We start from the raw sequence: 21,021 nt of genomic DNA, 5'->3' as shown, positions 1-21,021 counted from the left end.
TTCGTTTAATGAATACTTGATCTGTTATTATATAATATACACGATTAGCAATTTGACTTGTTTTCTATGTAACTGTGTATTATGCACGAGTTGTATCGTATAGCACGAGTACTGTATATATACTGGATTTATGAGAAACCGGGTACATTGAATTTAGTATATTTTAATATAAATAAATTATTAGAAAAATAAATACAAAATGGTTGAAGAACAACAAAAACGAGTCGATGAATATACTAGAAGAATAGTAGAAGAGATTGATAAATCAATGAGAAAAATGAAGGTGCTTTGAACTTGTAATATTTTCAGGTTATACCGTGAAACATGCGTATTTCATTAATTAAAAATCTCAATTTTTAATAAAATAATGGAATTAATAAACTATAAAAAACATTGTATTTAATTTTAGGGTGATGCATATAGATGTGCTGCAAGTTGTTGTGATAATGAGACTTATAGTATAAAAAAAATTGAAAATTGTGTAAAAAATTGCAATAATTCTTTGGATCAAGCTCAAGAATATGCTAGAGAAGAACTAGAAAGAGTTCAAGTATGTTTTTTTTCTTTCTTAATTAATAATCCTAAAATTAATAAGATTTAATAAATATTATTTTTTAGAATCGATTACAAAGATGTGTTATGGATTGTAATGATAGAATAAAAGATGCAGCAGGACCTAATCCATCACAGCGTGATTTAGAGAAATACAGTGAACAATTTGACAAGTGTGTAACAAAATGTGTAGATCATTATTGTGAAATATTACCTAATTTAGAAAAAACAATGAAAAACGTTTTGTCTGAAAAAAAATATCAATAGTAATATAATAATAAATAATAAATATAAATAAAATTAATGAATTGCAATCTAGAGACAGTAAAATTATTCAATACTATACTAAACTGCCAATATTTTATACATATATATATATATATATATATATATATATATATATATATATATTATGTAAAATCATTTTACGTATTGTTTTTTACTATGTGTAACATTTTACACATTTTCTATTATTAAGAGATTTATAATAAAATATTAACTTTTTGTATTATTTTATTATAAATCTTTTAAAATATAGATGATATTGTACAAAAACAATTTTAAAAATATACATTTTTATTGCATTTAAATATTTGTGTAAACAATATTTTGTATACAAAAAGAATGTATACAAGAACAAAAAGACCAATAATTTCATGATTATTGTATTTATTAATTAATACACTTGATTGCAATGGTACATTTTTATTTCTCTTTTTATTTTTCTTTCTCTCATTCTCTTTCACTCTCTCTCCCTCTCCCTCCCATCCTTTCTATTTTGTTTAACATAATAACAAATTCACTGTTGCAATTAATATCATTTCTTTATTGTTACAATAGACATTACGCTTATTGCACACTTTTTCATGATATAAAATCTTTCCACCACTCTCGCTTGATACAAAATAATCGTTCAAAATATGTTGCATAAATTTTGATCTAAACTGTAGAAATTTGCGAATAAATCGTTTAAATAATAATAATTTAAATATAAATATTAACACAACATATAATTCACTTGTTTCTTTACGTGTACAAGTTTCTATAAAACTAGCCCTATTAGGCTTAGTATCTTTTTCTTTCGTTTTCTCTTTCTGAAAGGATCATTGTAACGTTCAATTCTTGTCATAACTGCATAAGATTGGTGGCTCGGTGCACTTATTGCGCAATGTAAGTATGAGCGAAGTGCCCTTTGCAGTGAACAGCCTTTTGCTGATATGCAAATTCGAAAAAATTCGACGAGAGTGATTACATTTCAAGTGACGAAATAACTTCTCGCGTTTTATTTTTTTCTTTTTTTTCTTTTTTTTTTTTTCCTTTTTTTTCAATACGCGTCTCAAATTCCTAAATGCGACTCGTACATGTGTTGATTATGACTCAATATCGTCAAATGGAATGGCATGAGTTTTTGGAAAAATGTCAATTTCTCAGATATTTCTGAGGTATAAGTGAATGCTGTGGTATTATTTTGCACCTGGCGTCGCACGGATTGAGAAAAAAAGTCTATGTAACATTTTGTATCCCAATCAGTCAGACTCTTCGGACTAGATTTTTTTTTCTTTTAATAAGATTGAGATTACGCGCTTTTTTATTAAACGCTGTCACATGTGAATAACTGTAGGTACATCTGGTAGAAAAAGAATTGAAGGTACAAGGTGAATGTAAGTTATGGCGCTGTGGCAACAAATTTGGCCAGTGCGTTTCGCCTTATAAAAATTTAAATTCCAATTATCGCGCATTATTATGTTTTCTTCTTTTTTTTTTTCTCGTAGAAACTGAATTAAATTCGAGGATGGTACAAAACAAGACAAATACCTACATATTCTGTTTTAGATTTTGAGGTAATCAGATATCACAAAATACAAAGAACAGTAGTAATTTTATAGGAAGTTCCTGCGTTTTAACTGCAAAATTTAATATTGGATAACATTTTCAAGTAAAATTTACAACTTTCACGCAATAAACTTGATTTATATAAATAATAATTCATAGGGCAAAATAGAAATCATGATTTGATTTATCGTCAATTAATTTTAACTTCTAATTAAGGAGCAAAAATTTTTTAACAATATAGATATTTTTAAACATTTATCCTGATAAAGCCGAATGCGAAACATATAAGGGTACTGGTCAAGTTTGCCGGAACACCCATTCGAAAATTTCTAAATAGAACTGCGATTCTTGGTCCTATCCTAAGCTATCACCAATTGTAAATTAGTTTCTTCGATCTTCATTGCTTAATTAATATCGTGTTTAATTGTGCACCTGCAGAACGGAACATTCCAAGTATCCTATCAGCAGGTTCACTGTACTATATGCCTATGATCGCGGAGCAAAACAGTCGCTTTCGTAGCTGTGCAACTAATTTTTATGATCTTCAAAATTTTTTGTATGTCTCTTCATTTTTTGAAATAGATCTTATGTTTTCAGAAAAGTATAGTTGTTAATAATTCTGCACTGAATATTAAATATAGGCATTACGAATTCGCTGCGTTGCTTACCGTTATCATCATCGCAACTCGCCTAATATGGCTGACATAAAGCTTGACCCCGTCGTTACGAATTTTCCCTCTACTTACATGGATATTCAATTTGTACTTTGAAATTGAGTCAACTATTTGTTTCCTTCATGAGCTTTGATTGAATCTAGTTTCCACATAATTACTATGGAATTTGAACCAAAATTTGATTATTGTAATTAGAAAGGATGTACTCACGTATTCTTTTAAATGTCACACTGATCATTTTGAATATTGAATATTATATTTTTATTTAAGAGACAGAAAAAGATATTTATTAATAAATTTCACTATATGGTAACTATTTCAATTAAAGCACAGTTTAACCCGCTTAAACTGAAATTCGAACGCCGTGGACAAGCCTTTTTTTCAATTAAATAATAACTTTGTTAGCCAATCTAGCTAATCTGTGTTTAAAAAAGAAACATCAAACAACTAGGAAGAAAGACTATTGATTTTAAAGAAGAGAGTGCGTACTTTTAGATAGAATAGGTAAGTATCTTCGAAGTCGTTGAATACGTGAGAATCTTCGATATATTTTATAATTTTAATTTTGTCGTTTGGCACTCGAGCCTCAAATATCATCACTTATACTTTTAATCGCAAAACACGTCAAAATTATGTTGATTCTAACAATGTTAAAACCTTTTCAAAGTTTTTATCACTACCTTCACTAAAATTTTTATCAAAAAAGAATAATAAAAGTTTTCTACTACTAGTTGTTTGCTAAATTCGAAGTACAAAGCGCAACAATTAGCCTCATAACTATGAATGACTCTCACGCATTCCTCGGGCTCCTATCACGTACATATTTTTTTTTTCCTTTTTCTTTTTCTAAACGTTAGGGCTACTCAAGATGATTTTTTAAATGTTGGAGCATTAAAGACTCCAAAGGAAAAAAATATCGAAAAAAATATATAGTCATGTAGAAAGTAACAAAAATAACACGAGTAGCCCCTTTGTTCTTCGGTCTGTCTTGCAGAAAACCAAGTCGCGCTTAAAAAAGGCTTAGAACACACTTTGAATATCGATCCCTGTAGGCGAATGAGACAACTCGCATCCACTGGTGCACGTATTCACTCGTTAATTCTAAAAAGAAGAACAACACCGTGTTCCCTACTCTCGCTCGCGTCCAATATTCCTTTTATTTAAAAAAAAAAAAAAAAAAAAAATGGAATATCTCGTGCGTTTTGAAAAGTCGTTGATTTCAGAAAAATCGATCAAAATATATACTTGAAAAAGTCGATATACTGTATAAACAAAATTAATCGTTTTTTGAAAAAAAATTGTATAGCATTCATAATATTCAAATATATTGCGTGATGTTATGAAATTACTTTGAACTTAATTTGTGTGATTATGAAAAATTATATAAAATTATATTAAATGTATTGCTTTTTAACTAATTATCTTAAATTTTACTTCAAATACGCTTCAAAGAGATTGATTTATCATTTGATCGTTACCATCATGAAACAACATGTTATCAAAGACCTACAACTGTCACGCATTTTCAATTTACAAGATGTAATTCTGTTTTTTTTTTTTTTTTTTGAATTAATTGAATATAGTCGAATATAATATTAACATAAGCATCGCACGAGTCTTCCTTTCTTAATGTTTTTTTTAAATCTCATAATATGTTCGATGCGTTGACCGATTGCTAAAATCTGAAAATTGCATTGTGCACTGATAACTATGTCACATATTTAATTTGTGACAAACTAACAAAATAACAAAAAATATACTAAGCATTTTAGAATTTTGCGAATCAATAAGTGCCACTTTTGCAATCGATCCGCGCATAAGATATACTAATTTAATAGCTGCTTCCAATGTGAAAATAGTAGAATTCTAACATAAATCAGATTTGCCTACATGGATCATCTCGACAACAATGCCTTTGTTAGACTTAGTGTTTCACAAAAGGTTTAATGGTTTACCAAAAGGTGTAACCGCCTTCTGTTCCTCCTCCTAGAAAGTTCTTCTTTTGCGATATAGCCACGCTATGACTTGCCATTGCAGCTAATTGGGCGGCATTTGGAACTGTTGGGGGTGGTGGCAAGACAGGTTGTGAAATACTATCGAATCGATTAGTAGCATCGAACCCATTCTTTAGAAGAATGCAACAAATTAATATTCTCATTAAATATTACAACAAAAATATAAATTTAATAACAACTTACAGGCATTACGAGTGTAGGAGGCCTAACTGGGGGTTGCATTGCCGCTGCGGGATAATATGCAGCAGCTGCAGCTAATGGTGGATAATATTGCAATGGACCATATGCAGGATAACCTGCTAAGTATCCTGGATATCCTTGACCATACATTGGTTGATACATCTACATACAGATTAATTAGAGATTTTTAAGAATATTTCTAACGAATATTTCTACGTGTCTTTCATAAATTGTAACAAACAATTATTACAACAAAATATTTACCATTGGATGGGTAAGAGTTTGATCATACGTTGGCGGTGGTGGGCCTTGCGCGGCATATAGTTGTGGTTGATTAGGAAATACTCCATACGGTGCGGCACCTGCAACTATTACAAAATTCGTATATAATCGATTCATTGGAATCTGAAGGAATTGACGCAATACAATAAACAGATGATTCTCTCTTACGTGTACTACCGTAAGTAGCAGGCTGTGCCGGCGCAGGGACAAAACCTGTTGGTGGATGAGGTGTCACCGGGTATGCTGTAACACATGCAATGGAAAATGCAAGTCCGTTCAGTTTGTTGGCCGTAGGTTTGATCTAAGCCAACGGTACGTGGTACCACTGCTAGGAAGGATAAGAGACAACATGAATTATCGAACAACAGGCAATATTGGAACTATTCATTCGTTCTCAATTTTAACATATTATGCATTTTATAAAGTTCCTTTTCCATTTCCTGCTGATCGTGTTAACTCACATCCTCATCATCGAGACATTTTTGACGCTGATCATATAATATATATATATATATATATATATTATTAATAATATGATGAATATTTTCTATTGTTCCCTCAATTTAAATAAATTTAATTTGTATGAATGCGCGTCGAATATGTCTTGATTCCAAAAGTGGTACTCCCACACCCAAGTATATCTTACACATGACATACACCGTTTTTATCAAGGTACTATTCAAAGCTCAAACAATGTTAGTCACTAAATAATGGTGAAAAGAAATAACCGAAAAAACGGTATCGTTGCCTTCTTGTTACCTTTAGAGTTTACAGCAGTTCAAAATCTTATATATTCATACAAGTGGAAAGAAAAGTTGCAATCAATACGTGTTAAGAGAAAAGAAAGAACTAATAATGCATATCTGCGTAAACTTCAGTGGTACAAGACAGGCTTCGTAGTAAAAACATTTACGACTCTTTCGAAAATCCATATCCCATCGACATTTTTATATCATATCTCGAACAATTGCTGACATTTAACAGGCTTGTATAATTTAAGAATTTTATTTTCGAGGATTCTCAAAAGAAACGTAGTTGAAAGCGAGACACTTGAGAATAGCTTAGCGAACTATACTTCTGGTACCTTAATTGTGAATAAATAAACAACAGCACGTATATATATGTATATACATATATGTATATATATATATGTATATGTTTGGAATCTGACATGGAGCAATCTGTGGTACATCTTGTCACTAGTATAAGTAAAATTAAAAAGTCTCGAGTAATGTTTTTTTTCTGTTTATTTCTTTTTTTTTTTTTAAACAGACAAAGAATCGCGTTGGAAAAAAAAAATAATAAAAAAAATATGCAGAAGAGCTTCCTCGAATTCTTTTCACCTTCTTAGAACATAATACACAGAAAAATTTTACAAACAAATCTAACAATACAGCCACTACGGGTGATACGTAATGTTCGACAGTCAAAAGAATCGTCAGGCAGTCAGTCAAGAATTAAAAAAAACGAAAAAAAAGGATAACAATAAAATGAGAAACTATTCTCAAATGAAAACTCGCGTTAATCGACCTACCTTTACTTCTAAACTAAGATATACGAAACCGATCTCAAAGCAAATAGCGTTACGCAATCAAGGTAAAAGCCAAATACATTCGTCTAAATAGTCGAACCCTTGAATATTCATGAACTGACATTAAATATTAGATGCAATAAATGTCAGAAGAATGCTATCTTTTAGTATTTTGTATTTCTTAAAAAAAAATAAAAATAAAAAAATTAAAAAAAAAGAGAAAAAAAAAGTATCATCGAAATTTTACTTCTAGTTTTTCTTAATTTTCATTTTGTCGATCAAAGAATGTTACAAAATAATAAAATAAAAATAACAGAATTCAAAGGATACTCAAGCATATATATATATATATATGTATATGTGTATATGAATACAGCTATGAAACATTCAGGTTCGACTTAATTGAAAAAGAAAATAAATGACAAAAAACAGAGCTAAAATAAAGCCAGGAATAAGAAGGGTAAATGGATTGTTTTAAAAAGTGATGTTAAAAAACAAGCCCAGTAATTAAAATTCGATTAAGTGAGACACAATTCTTTTTGTTCTTTTTAGTAACCGTATAAATAATCCAATTAAATTTAATTTTCATTCAAATTAACTAACAAATCGTCATTGTTTTCGGGCGGTGAATGTGTAATTTATACAATGAGTACAGTGGTACGATGAAAAAAGGTATACATATATATATATGTTCATAATATGTATATATATATATATATATACATATATATATATATATATTACATATATATATATATATTACATATATATATCTATATATATATATGTATATGTATATCAAGTTCCACACATTCAAAAAGTTGTGACAAGATTCAGCAAACCACAAATTTCTGCAAATATCCATAAATAAAGATCAAACATGATTAAAAATTTTTTATAATTGCGTAATATATATTATTAATTGGGCGCTATTCGCGTAAATTTTGCCACGAGCAGTCTTTCGTCATCGGCCACGTTCAACTCTCATTCTCGTAAGCAAACACGAGAACGCCCAATTTCATATTTTTTTTCTTTTTTTAAGTAAAGACTAAATTATGCCCTGTTCTATTGCCATTTAAAATACGCAAAACGTATGTAAAGATACATTTTATTCTTTTTCTTTTATATAATAAAATAAGTAAAAATGGGCATCTGTTTCATTTCACATAGTAATTATATTTTTATCATTCGAATCAACCTCTTGTTAATTTTTGTAAATCCTCACATCAATATAGATCTATTACGCGTATGATAAATAGCTCAAGTCCAGTGACAGTGGATGGACATGTTGTACTCTAACATAGACGTCAGCCCACACCAAATTGTCCATGATAATTGAACACTGGTCCAACGCATGGAAACGAGCACTCCGCTCAAATTATGTTATATTATACTTTATCTCGATTTATGTGTAGGACGATAACGTTTTATTCATATTCCGTCTAAGTAGAAGCAAACCATCTTCTTATATAAATTTTTTAAATTATAAAGAAGGAGGCTTGTATATCCATTAATCAGATCAGCTTTCAATCGAATAATAAATTTATGTGTCAGTGCCACGGTGCAAACAATCATCGAATCCAATAACAATTGATTATAATATTAATATGCTAGTACGAGTTTACTGGGTAACTTGAACAGTGTGTTTTATTTTTCTTTATGTTCACCTAATTCCTTTCTTTCACTTTTCCCTCTTTCTATCTCTCCCACTATTCATCCCCTTTCTTTCTGCTCTTTATTCGACCCGCCTTTCTCTCGTACACGCACGCATTCCCTCTCATCTTGCTCTGTGTTATTACTTTCGAAACCTAATTTATCCCAATAAGCATATTCAACCTAATTGCTATCAGAATCAAATGGTCTTTTGTGTTTTATCCGTTTGCACGAGAAATCGGGCTAAATTTGCCCATTCCTTTTTTTTTTATCGTTACAATCTTTTTTTTTTTTTTTTAAAGACGATTTTATTCATCGAAATGCTTCGGTGAAGTAGTTTTTGTACCTCGGAAAACCCAGCGACTGATCGAAGATTTCATTAAATGATTGAATTATTTTAAAGAAATTTTATTCATATGATATTTAGAAAAAAAATCTAAAAAAAAAAAAAATTATTTACTAAGATAATCTTGTAATTAATTAGCAATTTTTAAAAAAAATTTATATGCTAAATTATATTATTTTTAATACTAACGTAGAATAAGATTTCGACATAACTTCATTAATATACAATATCAGAATAATATATCTAAGTTTAAAAACACATTTCTATATTTAATAGTAATTTAATATTTAATATTTTATTTTATTTATTGTAATAACAATATTATTATTACAGAAATAATGTCACGTTACAAACATTTATACATTTGTTAATATTTTTTGATTTTTAATCTCAATATAAATTCAATCGACTTTTTATCTAACTTGTTCTAGGTCGCTGGGTTTGAAAAGGTAGAGGCACTTTTATATTCACGACAACTCTCGATGAATATCGTTAAATACTATCTCATATTTAAGCTCACTATTAACAGTATACATGATATATTCTGCCAAACATGCACATGCAATTCAATTGCTTGAGAGATTCCTATAACCTTGTAGTAACAATTCAACTGAAACAATTTCTTAATAATTTCCCAGAATTTCCATAAAAGGAAAAAAAATAATTCAAAAATGTTAATGAATTCGATGGTTCGTTCACGACAGGAATAGGAACATCTCTTTATCGTGCCTAAAAAACCGTTTACGAAATTTTTTAATTATACAACAATTAAAAAATTGACAAAAACAATTTGTTCAATTCCTTCTTAACGATTTTAAATTTTCTTATAAAAAAATATTTATTTTTGAAAGAAAATTATGTCTTTAAGAAAAACAGAATATATATATCGATCATTATAAAGTTAAAAAGGCATCGAACGAATAAACATAAAAGATAGAATTATGAAAAAATTTACTACATGTTATATGAACATGCATTATAATAAGACGAGCGAGCAACTTCTATAGCAAAATTTAAATAATAAAATTTATATTTCTTTTTTTCATTTAATGATCAGAAATAATGAGTAATCGATCAAGTTATCAATCAATAAAGAAGCTCGCACGTCACGCATCTTTCTAGCAATACATTCCAAGCATGCAAACTAAAATACAAATATATGAAAAATGATCAAAGCTATGTATATATGTATATTTGCACACAAAGTAGATAAGGATGCAACAAATATAATTTCGTTCGAAATTTCTTTTTTTATATATACATATCCAAAAGATATTTGCATAACACACTTCATTGTTTTGCTTTTTATTTTTAATCAATGAAGTATGTTTATATTTTTATATCATTTTTATCTTCAATTTTTTTATTACATTGTAATTTGATCAATTTTATTATTTTTTCCTTTTTGCTTTTAAAGTCGCTGTATAAGAATAATATTTATGTATAAGTTATATATAAGAATTTATATACGCTATATATTTTTCTTTTTTATCTGATTCCAATTTAACGAAATAAACAAATGCGCTAATGTTGAAGAAAGTATAGTTTTTCTTATATATTAACTACAAATACGTGCAACTGACCACAAGTTTTAATTTTATCATCAATTTACTTTTGATTTATTTCATATATCATTATTAAAAGAATAAAAACAGTACTTATATAATAATTTAATAAATACATACTTATCTCTGTTATTTATTTCTTTTTAACGAAAAACTTGTAGCCCGAATCAAAGCAACATGCACTATTGTTAAAAGTGAGCTACCAAGTTTCTATTGAGTAAGAATATTATAAATACGCTGAGCTTAAATACAGCATTCGTGTCCACCCCGTTAGCTCACTATGCCATCTTGTGACAAATTATTTTTAAGAGAATTTTTTTAATCTATTTTATCTATCAAAAAAAAAAAACAAAAAAACAAAAAAATAGAATAAATTTCATTCATATTGCGACAAATTTGAATACTCTCTCTTATAAATAAGTCACATGAGATATAGTGAGATATATTGAAACAAAGAAAATAAAGAAAAAAAAGAAAAAAAAGAAAAAAATGGAAAAAGAGAAAAATAAGCAATCAGCCAATACCACGATTTCATTACGAAATATTTGTACACCCATATCAATATCTTACGTTCATATTGATTTGGATATATAGCAGCCGACGTCTCCAATTCAAAAAGTATAACTTTCTGATCACGTTTAATCTCATTCACAAAGGACTTACAAATACCATTGATGATCCTAAGCGATCTCTGTTTACGAGTATGTTCGTTTTTAATATCGCGAGATGACAGCTTCGCTCGAAAAGCCTGTGATTAAACTTTTACGCGGTCGAAAGTACATATCGTTGTTCAACTGTATACAAGCGTGCATACTCGTATATTATACTTCTGTTTTCTTTAGATCGGCAGATTTTCAACAAGCAATCTCTTAACACATGGAACGGATTTTCTCGATCCTTTAATACCTGCTGATCGTGGATTAATAACCAACGTAGGCCTGGAAAAATGAGGAAACTGACATTAGTCTAATGAGAATTAATTTAATTAATGTGGCATTCCCTCAATTTTCTTACGATATGTACCCTTTTTATAATTTCAGATTTTTTATTGAACCAGGCATTCCACGATCTCTTGGTATTACGGTCTATTAATAAGATTAATGATAAAAGGAATTGGAATAGGTTGGACTAATTTTGATCGCTTGAAACATCGAAGGTGGGAAGATAGGGGCAATTCGATGTTAGATTTTTCGTTTTCTTCACTTTTTGAATCAGGAGGCGCACGGTGCATCTATATCTTCATATATATATTTGGTGGAATATATATATATATGTGTATATGTGTGTGTATACGTAATATATGTTGGTATATAAACACGTAGTGAGTTAGGTAATATATAGAGTAAGGTGAGGTTAGATACGTGGCTTAGGCTGCGCGAACGCCGGTCTCCGAAGCTCCACCTACTGACTGGGATCAAATCGTCTTTGTAATGGTCCGCTGCAAACATATTGACAGCCACAACTGTAGGCGCTATCCTTCGGTTTTTTAGCGACTATACCGTCACGATAATATGCTCGCAGATTTGCAGCAGTAATCCTCAATTTCTCGTTATTTTTCGTTATAATCATTAACAATGTATACTGATCTACTTACAGACTAAACTTTTACACATCCCTTAAACGCTATGCTCTGTAATCATATGCCTTAGGAACAGAGCGGACTGAATTAGGAATAATCACTTAAGTGTCTGAGCTGTTAATTAAGTACAATAATAGATTACTATAAAATCATGTAGTCATGGTCCAAGCTGTATATCAATTAAATGTTTCCATCAGCACGTAAAAAACTTGAAAGTCAGTAGTAATATTAAATTACATACCTCACTCGTACGAGTTATTAAAGAGCTTTTTTATAACATATTATATATAATTTATATATTAATACATTTTTTAAATTATAAAAAAAATAATTTAAACGTTCAGAATTTATTTTGTCTTATATAAATTAAAAACAAAATATTTTAGATGTAAAAAAAAAAATATAATTTGAAATTAATATTTGATAATTTTTAAATAAAATATCTTTTAAGATATAATAAATTTTAATCATTTTCATTTTCTCTTTCATTTAATTTTAACTATAAATTATAATTAGAAAAATAATATAATTATATTTAAAGGAAATTCATTATTATAAAATCTTAATATTTGTAAGTAGTATGAAATAAAAAATATAATGGCTTCCAGAACTTTGTTATACAACATTATTATATATATAATATTACTTTTAGCTTTACTTATTTTTATTTTTTTTTCCTATGATATGAATTAAAATTATGAATTCAATTATAAATTAGAAAATTCAATTATAATTTATTAATATTAAAATAGTTTTATAAACACATTTAAAATAAAAATTAATTTTTTTTTTATCACAATAATATTACTAATACTTTCAAAGTTTTAATATTAAAACATATATTTCTGATAGAAAATTTGACATTTTCTGTCAAATATAAAAAATAATTTTATTTTGATATTCAATATATAATAGAATTTTAAATTTTTTTCTTTCTAGAAATAATGCATGATAAAACGCAATAATGATAAATTATTATAACTAGATAAATTTTTCTTAAACACGTAAAGTATATCATTATTCATATATATGTATATATAAAATATTTTCTTAAACATATACAATAATTGGTTAAATATAAAAATAAAATAAAGTTATATATAATATGAGATTAGTAATAATTGTATAAAAATATGATATTTTGAATAGCATACAACTTTTAATAAAGAGTCACCGTGAAAATTATTCAAGACGAACTCTGGAAGCCATTTTGTATTTCCCACACACAATACGGTATTGATTTATCTGTCACTGAACAGAAATTCACATTTTTCTCATCGCATTAAGATTAGACTTTGTTTATGTAATAATGATACGAATTTTGATAGAATTTAAACGTGCACCATTCTTCACAGGTGTTGGATAGCATTGCTAACATAAAAAAATTCGCCGTCGTACGAGTGACAAGTGGTATTCTCGACTTGAAAACACGAGATATTCTTAACGTGTATAACACATATTGCTAGTTGTATTACGCGATTACGATGTATAGTTACCTTTCTTGTCGGTCATTATTGCTTAATGTTTCACAAATTCTAGAAAAAAATACGTTATTCCTAATTAAATCACCGATTTAAGTTACAATACTGAGGAGACAGGCAACGGCTGTGACACTTGACGGACACTAGCGCCCTTTATTGAGCCTCCCCGTAGCTCATTCGATGCTTCGATTCTATTGGTTCAAATTTTACATGCTACCCTCCAATGATTACAAGGCATTTTATTTGCGATTGAGCGGTAAAAATTCAATAAATTTTATTGTAGAATAAATTTTTCATAATTTTATATAAAAATAAAAATTATTTAAAAATAAATCTTTAATTTATATTAAAATTGTTAAAAGTTTGTTGAAAAAATTATTGAAAATATTATAAATATTATAAATTTCACAATTTTATTAATATTATTATCATATTATTATAGAGTATAGATTTTCTTTAATAATTCCTAATTTAAAATATATAAACTATAAATAATTATTATCATAAAAAGAAATTTTTGGAAATTTAAAAGATAAAAATTTTATTTATATTTATTTTTTTTTTAATGTTTTATAATTTTAAATAATTTAAGATAGATTATATGATTATAATCAGTAAAATAAATTAATAAAATAATCATTTTATTATTTTATATTTATTATATCAAAAATAATTTATATTAGATTAAATTAAAATTTAAAAAAATTATTACCTTATTAAATAACTAAACTAAAATTATCGCTTGCATTGAAAAGATAACCATAATCATTCTATCTTAATTCTGTATTGTAAACTATTGTTAAGAGTGATTTAGTGTCAATTTTTTGATTTATTAAAAGAAGTTATTAAATCCTATCCTAGTAAGAAGAAATTGTTATATTTATTTGTATTTTGTAATTTTTTAAAACAATTTGAACAATTCTATTCGGCTTATATCATATATTTTATACATAACTGTTGACAACGTTTAATCAAAATATTATGCATATATTGCATATTAATATTTATAAGAAATGTTATTATAGAAAATAATTATTAATATAATGATACATAATATTTATTTTGTTATTTATAAATATATACATATATTATATATATATATATACAATATATAGCAAATATTTTAAAATTTACGATTCTATAACCTCTTATATTAATTATAAACAATTGAATAAATTAATTTACAGAAAATTCAATGGCTCATGATAAAAAAAATATAAAACGTAGTCGATCGCGTGAACGAGATCGTGAACGTGATCGGGAACGTGAAAGAGATCGAGAACGACGAGATAGAAGACGTTCAAGAAGTAGATCAAAAGATCGAAAAAAAGATAGAAAACGTTCAAGATCGCGTGAAAGATCTCGGGAAAGAGATAGATCACGCGAAAAAGATAGAGATAGATCAAGAGAAAGGCGAGAATTTAAAGACAAATCAAAAGATGAAAAAAAACGTAAACCGAGTCCTATATTTGTTTTAGAAGATGAAAATAAAAAAGAAACTAAAATTGAAACAAAGAAAGAAGAGGAGGAAATTGAGGAAAAGCCAAAGCCTCCTCCAAAAAAGGAACCGCTAAGTTTAGAAGAATTATTAGCTAAGAAAAAAGCAGAAGAAGAAGCACGTGCTAAACCAAAATTTTTAACTAAAGAAGAACGTGCTGCTTTAGCATTACAGAAACGTCAAGAAGAAGTTGAAGCTATAAAAAAGCAACAAGAGGATATACGTAAATCTTTTCATAGTGAAAATGCTGGGAAAGATAGAGAATGGGATGATAGGGATAGGTATATAATATTTATCCATATAAATTGAATTTATTAAATAATTCATTAAAATTTAAGATATTTTTTAAGATATATTTTTTAAGATATTTTGTAATACAGACGTAGAGATGGTCAACGTACACGAGAGGATGAAATTAAAGATAAGGATAAAGAAAAAGAAGTAGAAGCTATTAAAGAACGTTATTTAGGATTAGTAAAGAAAAAACGACGTGTTAGAAGATTAAATGATAGAAAATTTGTATTTGATTGGGATACATCAGAAGACACATCTGTTGATTACAATAGTATTTATAAGGAAAGACATCAGGTTCAATTTTTTGGTAGAGGAAATCTTGCTGGAATAGATATTAAAGCACAAAAACGAGACCAAAGTAAATTTTATGGAGAATTATTAGAAAAAAGAAGAACAGAAGCTGAAAAAGAACAGGAGAAGTATATATCTTTTTTGAACTTATTTTTCATAATATATATTATGAGTATATACTCTTACTTATTTATATTTATTTGTTAGAATGCGATTGAAAAAAGTAAAAAGAAAAGAAGAAAAACAAAAATGGGATGATAGACATTGGTCTGAAAAAGCTCTTCATGAAATGACAGAAAGAGATTGGCGTATATTTAGAGAAGATTATAATATTACAATAAAAGGAGGACGTATTCCTGATCCAATCAGATCATGGAAAGAGTCAGGATTTCCAAAAGAAATTCTTGATATCATTGATAAAGTAGGATATAAAGATTTAACACCAATTCAAAGACAAGCTATTCCTATTGGACTTCAAAATCGTGATATTATTGGAGTTGCTGAAACTGGATCTGGAAAAACTTTAGCATTTTTAATTCCATTATTATTATGGATTACTAGTTTACCAAAAATTGAAAGATTAGAAGAAGCAGATCAAGGTCCTTATAGTATAATTTTAGCACCAACTCGGTATGTTTTATCTATATTATTATCTATATTTTTAATCTTTATTTTATTTTTTTATAAAAAAGATAATATATTTTTTAGTGAGTTGGCTCAACAAATTGAAGAAGAGACTAATAAATTTGGACAACCATTAGGTATAAGAACAGTCGTTGTTGTAGGTGGTCTCTCGAGAGAAGAACAAGGATTTAGATTGAGAATGGGTTGTGAGGTATAAATTTTATATAATTATTTACTGATCAAAAAGGACTTACAATTTTATGCATTTTAAAATAATTCTTATTTTTATAGATAGTTATAGCCACACCAGGACGATTAATTGATGTATTAGAAAATCGATATTTGGTTTTAAATCAATGTACTTATATTGTCTTAGATGAAGCTGATAGAATGATAGATATGGGTTTTGAACCAGGTATATATTTAATATATTAATTTATATATATAAATAACTATTAATTATTGTACAAATTTTCAGATGTTCAAAAAATTTTGGAATATATGCCAGTTACAAATTTAAAACCAGATAATGAAGATGCTGAAAATGAAGAAAAACTTTTAGCTAATTACAATACAAAGAAAAAATATAGACAAGTAAAAAATAATTGATACTATATTTTATCTAAATCTAAATATACATAATAAATAATATTTATTGTAATTTTTTAGACTGTGATGTTTACAGCAACTATGCCGCCTGCAGTTGAAAGATTAGCCAGAACTTATTTAAGACGACCTGCTGTTGTATATATCGGTAGTGTAGGAAAACCAACAGAAAGAACAGAACAAATAGTACATATAATGGGTGAAGCTGATAAACGTAAGAAATTGATGGAAATACTCAGCAGAGGAGTTGAACCACCAGTTATCATATTCGTTAATCAGAAGAAGGGAGCTGATGTTCTTGCAAGAGGTTTAGAGAAATTAGGTGTAAGTTTGAATTTTAATTATACTTTTTTTCCTCTTTTCTTTAAATCAAATAAAATCATTTTATATTTAATAATAATATTTAATAATAATAATTTTATATTTAATAAACTCAAACTTTGATATAATATTTAATTCTTTTATCAGTATAATGCTTGTACTCTTCATGGAGGTAAAGGTCAAGAGCAGAGAGAATATGCACTTGCTTCATTGAAAAGTGGTAGTAAAGATATTTTGGTTGCTACTGATGTAGCAGGTCGTGGTATTGATATTAAAGATGTATCTATGGTCATTAATTATGATATGGCTAAAACTATAGAAGGTAAATATATATTATTAAAAGAAATGAAATTGTAAGAATATATAATTATATCAAGGAATATATATTATTTTTCTATTTCTAGATTACACACATCGTATTGGTAGAACTGGTCGCGCAGGAAAAGCTGGTCTTGCTATTTCATTTTGTACAAAAGATGATAGCCATCTATTCTATGATTTGAAACAAACTATTCTTGCAAGTCCTATATCTACTTGTCCACCTGAATTACTAAATCATCCGGATGCTCAACATAAACCTGGTACAGTAGTTACAAAAAAACGTCGAGAAGAAAAAATATTTGCCTAGGAAAAAAATATCTAATTATAAGCGATTGCTTCGATATATTATTGATATATGCATATGTTTCTTATACACAAGTACATATTTTTTTATAGCAAATAGAATAAACAAAATATGGATATAATAAAAAAGTAAATAAAGATGTAAATAAATACATTTTATGAAAAGTTTTTAATTAACATTAGAAATTAGTTTAAATTAAAAAACTATAAATATATTTTAGATTTAAAATATAAAAATTATCATTTTAATAATTCTTCTCGAAAATATTCATTTTCAATTCATCTTTTTAAAATTATTTATTGTAATACTTCTTTTACTATATTTCTCATGATCATTTTGCATTTTTGCCAAATAATTAAGGAAGTGGTGCTGGTGGTGGTTTATATTCTCCATTAACTTTACATTCTTCGTTCCAATTATCTGGGATCATTGGATTTAAAATTTGTATAAATTTTTCGAGAGGACATATTGTTGTACATCCAGGAATTGTCAGAGGATATGGTTCATATTCAGTAGTATTTCTTAAAAATATCTAAAAAAAATAGAATATAAAAATAATAGAAATGATTTTTATATTATATCTTATCAAATTTTTTATATTACTTTATATTACTGCTTTACCTGAACATTCCATTCATCATTATTTTCATGCAATTCAATCATTATCATGATATTATAATTTGGCATTTGATTATTCCATACATGCATGACATCCATTAAAGTTACAATAGTACTATCATGACCAATATACATAAACATTTTCCTTACTTCGGGTTTTAAAGTATTATTTTTTTTCGCTAACATATCGGTAATAATTTTTTTAAGAAATGGTCCTCCTTTAAGTCTTTTAAGAAAATCATTATATACATTTAATTGAAAATCATATAACGTAAGTGGTATCAATTTATCAGGATAATAATTCTTAGTCCATTTGGGAAGAATTAAATTCATATGTTTCTAAAGTAATCAATTTACAATGTTAATAAAATTTCTTTAAATACGTTACATATAAAATAACGTAAGGTAATAATTTTTTCTGCAAACCTCTGCTGTTAATGTTCCATAAAGTGAGTTGACATCATTTGGAGTTGAAATCACCATACCTGTTAAATTCGTTAATTCTTTGTAAAATTGTTTATTCTCGTCTTGAATTTGTTGAATTTCTGGTAAATTCATAATTGCATGTCGTAATTTGGCATATTTTGGACATGTATCCCATATCAGCATTAACTAATATATGTAATACATAAACAATTTAAATATTAATTTAATAACAATATAAGATAAATATTAACATAAGATTAATATTATGCATGAAGTAAAACAAAATATGTACTGTATCTTCCGAACGCGGTTGATAAAATAAGGTAACTGGTTGCCAAGCTAAATCACGTTTAAAAGATTGCTTTTCAGTTGGTTTCCACAAAGCTGCTGCTTCTAACATAGCAGACATTTTTGTACGATCAACTGCTGTAGATTGCAAATAAAATATATCAGGACTATATGTTGGACCCAAAAAATTATTATATTTTTTTCGTAGAAAAAGACCTTGATTGTATTGATTTCTTCTTCCTTCCTACATAGGATTACTTATGTTGATAATAATAATATCGTTGATATAGTAATAGAAATTGTAAAAATATTACATTTGTTAATTGTCCCCAACCATAAGGTTCCATAGAATTATTGAGATAAGGATCATTTGGATAAGTATCTTGAGGTGCTCTCTCTCCATGTCTCATTATCTAAAAATTTATTATCATGATTAGAAATTCATATTTTTTTCATTGATCATATGATAACACTAATTCAACAGCAAATACATTTGATTCAAATATGCATATATAAATTTATAACATATATAAATTTTATATTCCAAATAAAAATATTTACAATATAAAAAATTTATTTTCTAAATGTTCTTAAACTTTTTTAATTTAAGTTTTTTTTTATATTTACCACTGTCACTAGTCGGAGGCTATCATTTTCAATTTCTTTATTATGTTTACTTGTCTTAACGTTTTCAATTAGCATAAGTAATTCTAGAAGATAAGAACAAGATACTTTAAATTATAATTTCAAGTATTCTGAAAGTAAATACTTGAGTATTAAAGATAGTTACAGAAATAGAATATAAGTAGATAAATGTTGCAATCTATATCTATATCTATATTTATCTATATTCAATATATCTATGTATTTATTTTCTATATTTATATCTGTATCTATATCTCATATTTTTTGTCATTTTAAGAAACAAATATATTTGTTTAAAATTTAATATATGATATTTAAAAACTTACTAACTAAATATACAATTCGTACAATTATAAAATAATAACAATGGCAACAACAATAATAATTACCTAAAGTTGAGTAGATAAAATTCATAAAAAATATAAGTTTAAAAACAATCATTATTAATTAAAAATATTAATTAAATAAATTTTTTTCGAAGTTTCTAAATTCAATTAAACTTCTGCGAGTTATTATACGCGAACAGAACAAACACATACTGGGGCTTTAAGGAGTGTCAGCAGATAATTCCTATGTCCCCACCATATAAAGAACTGTATTATACAAGAATGTTGTTTGTAAGAAATTTATGTTGTATACTCAAAATTTGTTTCATATATTAATTATATTACACGTATAATATAATAGAAATATAATTCATATGTATTTTTCGTATTTTATGTATTTTGTACTTCATATAGGACCTAAAAAATAAAATATAAATTAGTAATATATTAAAAAAATCTTTAAAAATATAGTAAAGTTTAATTATTTAGTTTTTAATCTTGTTTAAATTTTTATTCTTTAGGAAGAAGTATAAAGAAAGCAATGATTAAGTTGTTATGCAATGAGCATGACATTGACTTGCATAATTTCTATTGTCGTATTAGTATATCAAATTTATTAGCAAATATTTATTATTTTATATTTTTCACTGGAATTCCATTTTTAAAAATAAATATTACAAAATTAAAATAGATTTAAAATTTACAATAAAATATTACAAATTTATTGTAAAATTACATCGATTTGTGAAAATAAAAAGTATAATTTTC

The 21,021-nt window shown here is 26.9% G+C and overlaps 4 protein-coding genes across 13 annotated transcripts; 2 read left to right on the top strand and 2 right to left on the bottom strand.

The window, feature by feature from the left end:
- Positions 1-76: 76 nt before the first annotated feature.
- On the top strand, positions 77-4,028 carry LOC108000978 (protein FAM136A-like). The gene is made up of 3 exons (XM_017061718.3): positions 77-283; positions 410-550; positions 619-4,028. The coding sequence occupies exons 1-3, from the start codon at positions 200-202 to the stop codon at positions 817-819; spliced, it is 426 nt and encodes a 141-aa protein (XP_016917207.1). The 5' UTR covers positions 77-199; the 3' UTR covers positions 820-4,028.
- LOC108000970 (DAZ-associated protein 2) lies at positions 1,205-13,847 on the bottom strand. Of its 6 annotated transcripts, XM_062084788.1 has the most exons (7): positions 13,707-13,750; positions 12,226-12,324; positions 5,705-5,779; positions 5,519-5,622; positions 5,258-5,416; positions 5,015-5,184; positions 1,205-4,160 (listed from the first exon to the last, which is right to left on the bottom strand). In XM_062084788.1, coding segments are annotated over exons 2-7 (528 nt in total). In that variant the 5' UTR covers positions 12,245-12,324; positions 13,707-13,750; the 3' UTR covers positions 1,205-4,159. The 6 variants fall into 6 exon arrangements, with proteins under 6 accessions (XP_061940772.1, XP_061940773.1, XP_016917192.1 ...); XM_062084789.1 differs by lacking the exon at positions 12,226-12,324 and having other exon boundaries at positions 13,707-13,847; XM_017061703.3 differs by having other exon boundaries at positions 1,205-5,184.
- On the top strand, positions 13,818-18,103 carry LOC108001022 (probable ATP-dependent RNA helicase DDX23). The gene is made up of 10 exons (XM_028668271.2): positions 13,818-13,947; positions 14,879-15,470; positions 15,570-15,902; positions 15,982-16,404; positions 16,483-16,609; positions 16,690-16,813; positions 16,877-16,992; positions 17,068-17,328; positions 17,473-17,647; positions 17,730-18,103. The coding sequence occupies exons 1-10, from the start codon at positions 13,872-13,874 to the stop codon at positions 17,951-17,953; spliced, it is 2,451 nt and encodes an 816-aa protein (XP_028524072.2). The 5' UTR covers positions 13,818-13,871; the 3' UTR covers positions 17,954-18,103.
- Positions 17,690-20,665, bottom strand: LOC108001023 (lysosomal acid phosphatase). 5 transcript variants are annotated; one of them, XM_062084772.1, is made up of 8 exons: positions 20,317-20,665; positions 19,910-19,992; positions 19,597-19,695; positions 19,499-19,526; positions 19,287-19,420; positions 18,995-19,180; positions 18,572-18,907; positions 17,690-18,482 (listed from the first exon to the last, which is right to left on the bottom strand). In XM_062084772.1, exons 1-8 carry the CDS (start codon positions 20,366-20,368, stop codon positions 18,306-18,308), a joined length of 1,095 nt encoding a protein of 364 aa, XP_061940756.1. In that variant the 5' UTR covers positions 20,369-20,665; the 3' UTR covers positions 17,690-18,305. The 5 variants fall into 5 exon arrangements, with proteins under 5 accessions (XP_061940756.1, XP_061940757.1, XP_016917297.1 ...); XM_062084773.1 differs by having other exon boundaries at positions 19,287-19,417; positions 20,317-20,457; XM_017061808.3 differs by having other exon boundaries at positions 19,287-19,526; positions 20,317-20,457.
- Positions 20,666-21,021: the final 356 nt, after the last annotated feature.

Source organism: Apis cerana, linkage group LG14, assembly GCF_029169275.1.
Source record: "Apis cerana isolate GH-2021 linkage group LG14, AcerK_1.0, whole genome shotgun sequence".
Lineage (NCBI taxonomy): Eukaryota > Metazoa > Arthropoda > Insecta > Hymenoptera > Apidae > Apis > Apis cerana.
Note: the sequence above shows the minus strand (reverse complement) of the source record. Positions and strands in the feature narration are given on the sequence as shown.